Source organism: Mustela putorius, unplaced genomic scaffold (genome assembly GCF_011764305.1).
Source record: "Mustela putorius furo isolate JIRA1106 unplaced genomic scaffold, ASM1176430v1.1 tig00003972_pilon_pilon_pilon, whole genome shotgun sequence".
Classification (NCBI taxonomy): domain Eukaryota; kingdom Metazoa; phylum Chordata; class Mammalia; order Carnivora; family Mustelidae; genus Mustela; species Mustela putorius.
In genome coordinates this window covers 14,498,734-14,511,921 of record NW_025422115.1, presented here as the reverse complement: position 1 = coordinate 14,511,921, position 13,188 = coordinate 14,498,734, and the positions used below count along the sequence as shown (strand labels likewise).

The 13,188-nt window shown below is 38.9% G+C and overlaps 1 protein-coding gene across 11 annotated transcripts in view; it reads left to right on the top strand.

Annotated features, from left to right (window-relative positions):
• Positions 1-13,188, top strand: part of HERC2 (HECT and RLD domain containing E3 ubiquitin protein ligase 2) — a 237,729-nt gene that overhangs the window by 161,691 nt on the left and 62,850 nt on the right. For all 11 annotated transcript variants that reach the window (XR_006603900.1, XR_006603901.1, XM_045070659.1 and 8 more), the window contains exons 57-63: positions 2,653-2,764; positions 4,229-4,310; positions 4,409-4,552; positions 10,990-11,080; positions 11,595-11,772; positions 11,958-12,039; positions 12,122-12,293. Coding sequence is in view for 9 of the 11 variants with exons in the window: in XM_045070659.1 (XP_044926594.1) it covers positions 2,653-2,764; positions 4,229-4,310; positions 4,409-4,552; positions 10,990-11,080; positions 11,595-11,772; positions 11,958-12,039; positions 12,122-12,293 (861 nt within the window). In the remaining 2 variants the exon portion in view is untranslated. The remainder of the gene's footprint in view (positions 1-2,652; positions 2,765-4,228; positions 4,311-4,408; positions 4,553-10,989; positions 11,081-11,594; positions 11,773-11,957; positions 12,040-12,121; positions 12,294-13,188) is intronic.

Sequence of the window (13,188 nt, the reverse complement as noted above, 5' to 3'; positions counted from 1 at the left end):
AGGACAATAACATATACCAAGGATGAAGGAAGATACCTGCCAGGTTTCTGCACATTTGCTTTTTTTAATCTAAGATGTTTATAGGTATGTGCAGGGGATTGTTCTGAGCCTTGTTCATGTCCCAGCAGAAAACAACATAGATAATCTCTTTCCTCAGATAAGTTGTATTTTCCTAGATAAATTGCTAAAAGTGAATTGGTAAGTCAAAGGATATGCAAAATTAGTTTATGTGTGTTTCTGTTGTCCTGTTGGTGTAGCCTGATCCTTGTAGATACATGAAGGAGGCTGGTACCATGCTCGCTGAGTTCTTCTGACCACTGCCCTTTGCACTAAGTGCTTTCTAGAATGTGATGTAAGTTGTCTTTCTTTTAGAAATAGGAGCTCTGCCTCTCACTGCTATTAAAGCACATTTTCTTAGTCATGAATGGGTGACAAGATAATAAATCACGTTATTCTATGGTTCTGTAAGCTTGGGTTTGGATTCAGTCCTGATTTATTTTGGAAACTTCGCACTGGAACTGAAAAGAAAATAGTATATGTAACATTACTTCATCTAGAATATATGTTGTACTATATGTTATAATTTAAACTGATAGTACCTATATACATTATGTAAGGAAGGAAAATACCAGTTCACTTAAATGAATCATTGAGATTTTCAAGAGAAAGGATTATAGGTTTGCATGTTCTTGTTAACTGCATAAATGATTTGGACAAATACATAAATACATGTATATATGAGATAAGCAAAAAATCACTTCTCGGCCTTTTGGCTAAGATCAAGTGTAAAAAAGTTTGAGGTTTACTCATTGATTAAATTTTTATCTAATTGAATACATTAACAAAAGAATTCTAGATATTTGAATGTAAGGTTTTTCTTTTCTTGTCAGATAGTTATCTGCTAATAATTGCAGCGTGAGTAAGTTGTCCAAATACAGTCTCCTGCAGAGCACATGTACAACTGGGGTATGCCCACACTGACTACCTGCTGGCCTCCATTCTGACTGGTTAACAATGACATGGTACCAGTCACTACGTATCTTGAATATAAGTCTTGGTTTCCCATACATATTTTTGACCAGAAATGTGTTACAAGATACGTCAAGTATAGATAGTCTGCACTTTATTTGACTTGCAAGTTTTTTACTTTACAATAGTTGCAAAAGTAATACCCATTCCATAGAAACTGAACTTTGAATTTTGATCTTTGCCTGAAAAATCCATGCAATCTGTGGTACAATCCTCTCTTACAATACTGGACAGCAGCCATGAGCTATATAGCTCCCATCCTGCAATCACAAGGGTAAATAGCCAATATACTTATTACAGCCATTCTGTACTCATACCATACCGTCTCTCGGGATAGTATTTAAGAAATTACATGCAATATTCAATGCTTATTTATGAAATAGGCTTTGTGTTAGATGATTTTGTCCAACTGTAGAGTAATGTAAGTGTTCTCAGCATATTCAGGGTGAGCAGGGCTAAGCTATGGTGTCGAGTGGATTAGGTGTAGTTTTAAAATACATTTCACCTTATGATATTTTCAATTTGTAATGAGTTTATTTAGGTTAAATACTATTATAAGTAGAGGAAGCTCTGTAATTACAATATACATATACTTGCTTTCTTGTGCCTGGTATCAGATGAAAGGATTTTCCTACATTTTAATCCCCAAATCATAAGATTTTTATCCCTTCAAGTAAATACTTATTAGTATATAATATGTTAAAAAATCTTACCCATCTAGAACCTAGACTCTGGAGCCTTTAGTTGTTCATCCTAGTTTATAAAAATAGAACAAAAGCAAACAAAATCAAATACAGGTTCCTTAGTACCTGGCACTGACTAACAACCAAGAAAATCTAACACTGTCCCATGTACTTGGTGGTCTCAAGTTCAAGAATTAGAGTGCTCTGTTGATTAAACTTCCACCCCATTGAGGGCAGGTCAGGAGATGGAATGAGCAAGGTGGTGGGAGCCAGCTGCCAGAGCTATGCTTCAAAAGCCTTGGGGTGTGAGGCAGGCCTCTCAGGAGAGAAAGGAAGTAACGGAGATCTAGCCCAGCTGGCCTATATGGTGGGCAGAGGGTGTGAAGGAAGAAAATTGCATTTTGGTTTGGGGCATATATATATATATGTTAGAGTACCTCAAAAATTGTATGGTTGTATCTATTTTATTAGTTCGTGTGAGAGGAAAAAAATGACCAGATGTTTAGGTTTAATGACATTGTCAAAATGCCAGGTCCATTGGTGAGTCCTGTTTAATTAGTGTTCTCTGCATTTAACATCTGTAGTAGCTATGTTTTGACGCATTGGGTGGAAATATCTATGAATCAGTAAAACAGCTGTGGTGTTCAGCTTGGTGTATAAGAAGAAAAGAGCTGCGCAGTCTGTCATAGAATGGTCTCCACCAAAAACAAGGCTAGAGTTAAATTATAGTATTAAAAGGTAGCATGCTGGTATCTAGAAATTTTGACCCTCTGGTACACTAACTTGTGTATTTACTTGAGGTTTCATTATATTAAAACAAAGCTTTTAGAATTTTTGATAGTATTCTACAAACTGCTTGCTTGAGGTTGCTTTCCTTTTTGTTTAAAAAAAAATATTTTATGTTGAATGACCTCTGTTTTTGTCTCTTTTGTTTGGTTAGCCTTATTAGAAAGAAAGCTGCAGGGCTGGAATCAGCAGCTATGATAAGAACCAAAGTGTTTGTTTGGGGACTGAATGACAAGGACCAGCTGGGCGGCCTGAAGGGCTCTAAGGTATCCCCCCCCCCCACTTCTTCTATGTCATCTGTAATCACATGATTGAGAAGGATTGTTGGTGCCTTTGTTCTAGAGAGGCTTAATAATAATCAGACCTCTTTAAGGTTTTTATGGTGGTTTACCTTCTGTAAGTTGTGTTTTAAATTGACTTTTCTGAAGAAATGCTTAATTTGAACTTGCAGACATTATCAAATTTAGTTTCAGTTAATGCCTCTGTCCTTGGAAAATAGTGCATTTTAGTTGTTCTATAAACTACAAAATGCAGTGTTGAAAAGATTTGACAAGCATATAGATGAAAATTATAGACTTTAATTATATTTATTTTCCCATTGGTACAGTAAGCTCTTTTGCTTACCATGAACAGAATAAAGTGTAAAAAAATGTCATGGTGGTATGAAGATGGGCAAGATATCATTTAAAGAGTAGATACAACAAATGATGCATTTGAACCAGTGTTGAATTCAGTATCCATTATGTTACTTAGTGTCTCTTTACTGAGGTGCCACAAAACAAATTCCTCCAAGTTTTAGTGCCTAGACACAGTTTCTCTTCAGTAAGTGTCTCTGCTTCCTTTTAGTATTCTGTGAGACTTCACCCACCCTTATTATCTGCATTGCTGAGAAGCTGAGAAGGAAAGTTAGAACTCATTTTAAGTCTTTCCTTTCAAGAAAAGAAAGATTTTCATCTTTATTTGAACAGCCTTGACTGCATTTATGTTTTAAGGCCCCTAGACTCCATTTGGCGGTGGGTAGGGGGCAGTAAGGTCTGGAGTCTCAGTTGTGATAGTGCAGGGCTGCCTGGGTGATCCTGAGGTACATGGCCCTTTGTTGGAGTTTACACATGAAGGATAGATTTGGCGTTCTTTGGTTGGGATGATGATTCTTTCTTGTACTGTAGTGGTGACTATCTGATAATTTCTAGGAATCATAAAGGGTTTCTTAGACAAGGGTTTTATGAATTTTAAATTAAGTCACACCCATCTATAATGGGAAGTTGAAGTGTATAATTTCTTAGAGATATCAGAATCAATAAGAATGAGTAGGACAACACCTGAAATAAAATGTAGTTTACCAGATGCTTGGTTATATCTTTACATTATGTATGTTTTATTTTTCACCTTTTATTATGGAGCTGTTTAAATATAGCAGGTAGAAAGACTAGGGACCTGAGTCCTCATGTTACTGTACCAGCTTCAACAGTTAATAGTAGAGGGTCACATTTTTGGTCTTTATTTTACTTATTTATTTACCCCCCCCCCGCAAAGTACATCTCAATATATTATTTCCTCCTTAGAATACTTTAGTGTATCTCTAAGAGAAGAGAACTTCTTTGGTTAATATAACCATGTAAATTAATGGTAATTCCTTATATATTCCTTGTAATAAGGATACTTGTAATTCTAAAAACATAAATAAAATGATCTTTTTCTTCTTTTGCTTACAAAATAAAATCCTATTCTAGATAAAGGTTCCTTCATTCTCTGAGACCCTGTCTGCTTTGAATGTGGTACAGGTGGCTGGTGGTTCTAAAAGTTTGTTTGCAGGTATGATTATTCTTGTACTAAAAATTTTTATAAATTATGCTTACCACCAAAAACATCTTGTGAGAAGTGAGTCTTGTCCTTTCTCTTGTTCTTTGCAGTGACTGTGGAAGGGAAGGTATATGCCTGTGGAGAAGCTACGAATGGCCGACTGGGGCTGGGCATCTCTAGTGGGACTGTGCCCATTCCTCGGCAGATCACAGCTCTTAGCAGTTATGTGGTCAAGAAGGTGGCTGTTCATTCAGGTAACACACCAGAGTTGGCACTCATATGCAGATAAATCTGTTGCTCATGCTCAGCAAATAATTGCAGCCTTTAGATAATTTTCTCTAGGGTGCCTTTATATTCTTTTTCAAGTTTACTTAATTATTAAGAATAAAAGTTGGAGCAAAGAGAGAGCCTACAAGTGGTAGATCAGAAAGGAACAGAGACCATATACAGTAACAGTCACCTTACAGGCAATACAACGGCACTAAATTCATATCTCTCAATAGTTACCCTGAATGTGAATGGGCTAAATGTCCCTGTTAAAAGACACAGGGTATCAGAATGGATAAAAAAACAAAACCCATCTATATGTTGCCTCCAAGAAACTCATTTTAAGCCCGAAGACACCTCCAGATTTAAAGTGAGGGGGTGGAAAAGAATTTACCATGCTAATGGACATCAGAAGAAAGCAGGAGTGGCAATCCTTATATCAGATCAAATAGATTTTAAGCCAAAGACTATAATAAGAGATGAGGAAGGACACTATATCATACTCAAAGGGTCTGTCCAACAAGAAGATTTAACAATTTTAAATATCTATGCCCCCAACGTGGGAGCAGCCAACTATATAAACCAATTAGTAATAAAATCAAAGAAACACATCAACAATAATACAATAATAGTAGGGGACTTTAACACTCCCCTCACTGAAATGGACAGATCATCCAAGCAAAAGATCAGCAAGGAAATAAAGGCCTTAAACGACACACTGGACCAGATGGACATCACAGATATATTCAGAACATTTCATCCCAAAGCAACAGAATACACATTCTTCTCTAGTGCACATGGAACATTCTCCAGAATAGATCACATCCTCGGTCCTAAATCAGGACTCAAGCGGTATCAAAAGATTGGGATCATTCCCTGCATATTTTCAGACCACAATGCTCTAAAGCTAGAACTCAACCACAAAAGGAAGTTTGAAAAGAACCCAAATACATGGAGACTAAACAGCATCCTTCTAAAGAATGAATGGGTCAACCGTGAAATTAAAGAAGAATTGAAAAAAATCATGGAAACAAATGATAATGAAAATACAACGGTTCAAAATCTGTGGGACACAGCAAAGGCAGTCCTGAGAGGAAAATATATAGCGGTACAAGCCTTTCTTAAGAAACAAGAAAGGTCTCAGGTACACAACCTAACCCTACACCTAAAGGAGCTGGAGAAAGAACAAGAAAGAAACCCTAAGCCCAGCAGGAGAAGAGAAATCATAAAGATCAGAGCAGAAATCAATGAAATAGAAACCAAAAAAACAATAGAACAAATCAACGAAACTAGGAGCTGGTTCTTTGAAAGAATTAATAAAATTGATAAACCCCTGGCCCGACTTATCAAAAAGAAAAGAGAAAGGACCCAAATAAATAAAATCATGAATGAAAGAGGAGAGATCACAACTAACACCAAAGAAATACAAACTATTATAAGAACATACTATGAGCAACTCTACACCAATAAATTTGACAATCTGGAAGAAATGGATGCATTCCTAGAAACATATAAACTACCACAACTGAACCAGGAAGAAATAGAAAGCCTGAACAGACCCATAACCAGTAAGGAGATTGAAACAGTCATTAAAAATCTCCACGCAAACAAAAGCCCAGGGCCAGATGGCTTCCCGGGGGAATTCTACCAAACATTTAAAGAAGAACTAATTCCTATTCTCCTGAAACTGTTCCAAAAAATAGAAATGGAAGGAAAACTTCCAAACTCATTTTATGAGGCCAGTATCACCTTGATCCCAAAACCAGACAAGGATCCCATCATAAAAGAGAGCTATAGACCAATATCCTTGATGAACACAGATGCGAAAATACTCAACAAAATACTAGCCAATAGGATTCAACAGTACATTAAAAGGATTATTCACCACGACCAAGTGGGATTTATTCCAGGGCTGCAAGGTTGGTTCAACATCCGCAAATCAGTCAGTGTGATACAACACATCAATAAAAGAAAGAACAAGAACCATATGATACTCTCCATAGATGCTGAAAAAGCATTTGACAAAGTACAGCATCCCTTCCTGATCAAAACTCTTCAAAGTGTAGGGATAGAGGCACATACCTCAATATCATCAAAGCCATCTATGAAAAACCCACCGCAAATATCATTCTCAATGGAGAAAAACTGAAAGCTTTTCCGCTATGGTCAGGAACACGGCAGGGATGTCCATTATCACCACTGTTATTCAACATAGTAGTAGAAGTCCTAGCCTCAGCAATCAGACAACAAAAGGAAATTAAAGGCATCCAGATCGGCAAAGAAGAAGTCAAATTATCACTTCGCAGATGATATGATACTATATGTGGAAAACCCAAAAGACTCCACTCCAAAACTGCTAGAACTTATACAGGAATTCAGTAAAGTGTCAGGATATAAAATCAATGCACAGAAATCAGTTGCATTTCTCTACACCAACAGCAAGACAGAAGAAAGAGAAATTAAGGAGTCCATCCCATTTACAATTGCACCCAAAACCATAAGATACCTAGGAATAAACCTAACCAAAGAGGCACAGAATCTATACTCAGAAAACTATAAAGTACTCATGAAAGAAATTGAGGAAGACACAAAGAAATGGAAAAATGTTCCATGCTCCTGGATTGGAAGAATAAATATTGTGAAAATGTCTATGCTACCTAAAGCAATCTACACATTTAATGCAATTCCTACCAAAGTACCATCCATCTTTTTCAAAGAAATGGAACAAATAATTCTAAAATTTATATGGAACCAGAAAAGACCTCGAATAGCCAAAGGGATATTGAAAAAGAAAGCCAACGTTGGTGGCATCACAATTCCGGACTTTAAGCTCTATTACAAAGCTGTCATCATCAAGACAGCATGGTACTGGCACAAAAACAGACACATAGATCAATGGAACAGAATAGAGAGCCCAGAAATAGACCCTCATTTCTACAGTCAACTAATCTTCGACAAAGCAGGAAAGAATGTCCAATGGAAAAAAGTCAGCCTCTTCAATAAATGGTGCTGGGAAAATTGGACAGCCACATGCAGAAAAATGAAATTGGACCATATCCTTACACCACACACAAAAATAGACTCAAAATGGATGAAGGACCTCAATGTGCGAAAGGAATCCATCAAAATCCTTGAGGAGAACACAGGCAGCAACCCCTTCGACCTCAGCCGCAGCAACATCTTCCTAGGAACAACGCCAAAGGCAAGGGAAGCAAGGGCAAAAGTGAACTATTGGGATTTCATCAAGATCAAAAGCTTTTGCACAGCAAAGGAAACAGTTAACAAAATCAAAAGACAACTGACAGAATGGGAGAAGATATTTGCAAACGACATATCAGATAAAGGACTAGTGTCCAAAATCTATAAAGAACTTAGCAAACTCAACACCCAAAGAACAAATAATCCAATCAAGACATGGGCAGAGGACATGAACAGACATTTCTGCAAAGAAGACATCCAGATGGCCAACAGACACATGAAAAAGTGCTCCATATCACTCGGCATCAGGGAAATACAAATCAAAACCACAATGAGATATCACCTCACACCAGTCAGAATGGCTAAAATCAACAAGTCAGGAAATGACAGATGCTGGCGAGGATGCGGAGACAGGGGAACCCTCCTACACTGTTGGTGGGAATGCAAGCTGGTGCAGCCACTCTGGAAAACAGCATGGAGTTTCCTCAAAATGTTGAAAATAGAACTACCCTAAGACCCAGCAATTGCACTATTGGGTATTTACCCTAAAGATACAAACGTAGTGATCCAAAGGGGCACATGCACCCGAATGTTTACAGCAGCGATGTCCACAAGAGCCAAACTATGGAAAGAACCTAGATGTCCATCAACAGATGAATGGATCAAGAAGAAGTGGTATATATACACAATGGAATACTATGCAGCCATCTAAAGAAATGAAATCTTGCCATTTGTGACAACATGGATGGAACTAGAGCATATCATGCTTAGCGAAATAAGTCAAGCAGAGAAAGACAACTATCATATGATCTCCCTGATATGAGGAAGTGGTGATGCAACATGGGGGCTTCAGTGGGTAGGAGAAGAATCAATGAAACAAGATGGGATTGGGAGGGAGACAAACCATAAGTGACTCTAAATCTCACAAAACAAACTGAGGGTTGCTGGGGGGAGGGGGTTTGGGAGAAGGGGGTGGGATTATGGACATTGGGGAGCGTATGTGCTTTGGTGAGTCCTGTGAAGTGTGTAAACCTGGTGATTCACAGACCTGTACCCCTGGGCATAAAAATATATGTTTATAAAAAATAAAAAATTTTAAAAAAAAGAATAAAAGTTGGATAATGTAAATCTCCAGGTGGTCTAGAATTTAATTATTCTTGCCACACGAGGCTTTCTAGAGATCAGTAGTTGTTGGCATTCCAGGTGTGTGATAGGTACTCCCCCTCTCCAAGGTATTGATTTTCAGTCTCAGAGCTGTGGTCTCTGTTTGATGGCATCTTCGAAATCATCATGTTCCTTGCTTATATATGTGTTATTTTTCTGGGGAAAGAGCCTGTAACTTTCATCAGATTTCTCAAGTGTCTGTGAACCCCAGTGATAAGAAAGATCCTGTGGAAAAAAAAAATCACCCTCTCTCAGTTTAGGAAACCTTTACTGAGAATTATTTCAAAGCACTATGCTAGGCCTCTGAGGAATGGAACTAAATTAGGTATAAAACTCACTTCACGTCTGCACTGAGTAGGTTTGGGTTTAACCCCATATCAAAGCAGGTCTAAACAGTAGAGGCTTGAGCAAGATAGAATTTTGCTTTTCTTCTTTGTATAAGTCTGGGGGTGGGCTCCTGGACTAGTACGGTAGCTCTGTGCCCATGAGGAACACAAGTGCCATTTGGTCTTTCTTTCCACCTTTGTTGATAGATGGCCATAAAGCTCTGTCTAGGTGAGCACAGATGTTTCCTCAGCCCACTTAGCCCCTTTAAAGGGCTTTTTAGGAAGCCTAGCTCACTTCTGTTGGATCTCTGTCACCATCCTTTTTGGGCAAGGGAGTTTTTAGCTGAGCACATTGTTACTCTCATTAGTGTGGGGTCTGTTGTAAAGAATAGGGGAGAATGAATGATTTGCGGGACTGAGAGCCCAGGAGTTGGCAGGGACACAGGTGGCAGAGAGAAAACACCAATAAAGATAGTGTACTTCAATCTTGGGGCAGACTAGATGGACTGGAAGAATGGTCTATACTGGGGAAGAGCATGACCATGAAAGAATGGGTATAATGCATTAATTGTGATTGATGGCGCTTTTGCTTAAATAGCTCCACAGTTGGTGTACATTTCTCTAAAGCTTAATTGCCAGTGTATTTGATAATTTGCCTAGTCATAAATGTACTTATTTTTACTTTTTTTCTGTCTGAATTTTGATCTTTTATATATTTAACATAACAGGAACCCCGTTATTAAACATGGTACTATTTTGCTGCCTCTTTTTTTTTTAATTTTTTATTTTTTATAAACATATTTTTATCCCCAGGGGTACAGGTCTGTGAATGCCAGGTTTACACACTTCACAGCACCCACCAAAGCACATACCCTCCCCAATGTCCATAACCCCACCCCCCTTCTCCCAACCCCCCTTTCCCCAGCAACCCTCAGTTTGTTTTGTGAGATTTAGAGTCACTTATGGTTTGTCTCCCTCCCAATCCCATCTTGTTTCATTGATTCTTCTCCTACCCACTGAAGCCCCCATGTTGCATCACCACTTCCTCATATCAGGGAGATCATATGATAGTTGTCTTTCTCTGCTTGACTTATTTCGCTAAGCATGATACACTCTAGTTCCATCCATGTTGTCGCAAATGGCAAGATTTCATTTCTTTTGATGGCTGCATAGTATTCGATTGTGTATATATACCACATCTTCTTGATCCATTCATCTGTTGATGGACATCTAGGTTCTTTCCATAGTTTGGCTCTTGTGGACATCGCTGCTGTAAACATTCGGGTGCATGTGCCCCTTTGGATCACTACGTTTGTATCTTTAGGGTAAATACCCAGTAGTGCAGTTGCTGGGTCTTAGGGCAGTTCTATTTTCAACATTTTGAGGAACCTCCATGCTGTTTTCCAGAGTGGTTGCACCAGCTTGCATTCCCACCAACAGTGTAGGAGGGTTCCCCTGTCTCCGCATCCTCGCCAGCATCTGTCATTTCCTGACTTGTTGATTTTATATTTTGCTGCCTCTTTACGAGTAAAATTCATTCTAGGATTTAAACTTTGTAGTTTACTTAACGTTCACTGACTTTATGTATTTGTCGCCCTGAAAAGCTAATCCTATCTACTCATTTGTTGAACACATATTCATTGAGCAAATGCTGCATGTCAGGCAGAGTAAAGTAATAATGCTGTGAACTTCTTGTAAACTAAATTTGGCAGCACATATCTGTCTGAATGTTGCAGGTGGCCGCCATGCTACGGCTTTAACTGTTGATGGGAAAGTGTTTTCCTGGGGTGAAGGTGACGATGGCAAACTTGGACACTTCAGCAGAATGTAAGAATGTTTTCTTCATTACTTGCTAATGAGACGAGGTTACTGATGATAATAGTGATTATCTTTGTGGTAGTTATTTTTCAGAAAATTAAATAGGATAGGTCATTTTTGAAAATGGAACCTAAAAATATATCTGTTAAAAATATGTATGAGGGGCGCCTGGGTGGCTCAGTGGGTTAAGCCACTGCCTTCAGCTCAGGTCATGATCTCAGGGTCCTGGGATCGAGTCCCGCATCGGGCTCTCTGCTCTGCAGGGAGCCTGCTTCCCTCTCTCTCTCTCTGCCTGCCTCTCTACCTGCTGTGATCTCTCTCTGTCAAATAAATAAATAAAATCTTTAAAAAAAAAAATATCTATGAATGTGATTTGGCCTCACATGATCTGTTTTAATGTTTGATACTTAAGTTGATCTGCAGATGTTGTTTTGACTAAATGTGGACCAGTGTAGATGTCCTTTTTTTCTTCTTAAAAAATGATTGGATTGATTTTAGGGAATATTATTTAATCTTGTTTTAGGAACTGTGACAAGCCACGGCTTATTGAGGCCTTGAAAACCAAGCGTATCCGGGATATTGCCTGTGGGAGCTCACATAGCGCAGCCCTCACATCCAGTGGGGAGCTATACACCTGGGGCCTTGGAGAGTACGGCCGGTTGGGACATGGGGATAATACAACACAACTGAAGCCCAAAATGGTGATTATACACATTTTTGTTGCTTACAGAAAGCTTACCATCTGCTGATTTCAAGGAAGATAAGCTTCGAGTCTAGGAAAGTTCATAAAGACATGTGCATTATTGGCTTTCAGTCTGTGGAAAAAATTTCCTTTGTTTTCTCAGTGCCTGTGCTTGATTCTGTTTTTAAATTTGTAATTGAGTAGGTGAAAGTCCTTCTTGGTCACAGAGTAATCCAGGTTGCATGTGGAAGTAGAGATGCACAGACCCTGGCTCTGACTGATGAAGGTAAGCTCCTACCTGACTCTTTATCTGGGTGGGTAGGAACATCATGAAGCACTGGCCTGAAGTATGCATTTTTTAACCCTAGGTTTAGTATTTTCCTGGGGTGATGGTGACTTTGGAAAACTGGGCCGGGGAGGAAGTGAAGGCTGTAATATTCCCCAGAACATTGAGAGACTGAATGGACAGGGAGTGTGTCAGATCGAATGTGGAGCTCAGTTCTCCTTGGCTCTCACCAAGTCAGGAGTGGTGTGGACATGGTATGTAAACTCTCTGTCACCCATCAGGGTGTATGTGTCCATGTGAGACAGTGGTGGAGCTTCTGCCCTGTGTTCCATCCCCCCCGGCAGGGATGGTTAAACCTTCATTTTCTTTTCTTTTCTTTTCTTTCTTTTTTTCTTTTTCAAGATTCTGTTTATTTATTAGAAAGAGAGAGAGCGGCACTTGGGTGGTTCAGTGGGTTAAGCCTCTGCCTTCAGCTCAGGTTATGATCTCAGGGTCTTGGGATCGAGTCCCAAAGTGGGATCCCTGCTCAGTGGGTAACCTGATTCTCTCTCTGCCTGCCTTTCTGCCTACTTGTGATCTCTGTCTCTCTGTCAAATCAATAAATAAAATCTTTTTTTTTAAATATGTAAATAAAATCTTTAAAAAAGAAATAACAAAGAGAGAGAAACAGCAAGAGCAGGTACACAGCAGGGGGAGTGGGAGAGGAAGAAGCAGACTCCCCGTCAAGCAGGGAGCCTGATGCAGTGCTCGATCCCAGGATCTTGGGATCATAACCTGAGCTGAAGGCAGACACCTAACAACTGAGCCACCCAGGTGCCCCAAACCTTCATTTTCTTACATCCAGCATCTTTTTTCTTTTATGTATTTCAAGTTGGGATTAGTTACAGTATTATAATAAGAAATTTTTCTTGTAACTGGGTCATTTGGAAATGAAGACTAGAGAAATTTTAGCCCAGCTGGTTGTCTTCCCTGTTTAGGTGAGATTTATGTAGAAGGTTTCTTCTTTCTTACCATGCCAGAAGACTAGCGATCAATTGGGCAGAAAGCAGACTTCTGATTTCTTTGATCCTTAAAAAGTCCATTCCTTTCTTGTGAAAGCTTATTTTATTAAACTTAAAAGGAGAGGGACAACCAGCTGACCTTGTGACA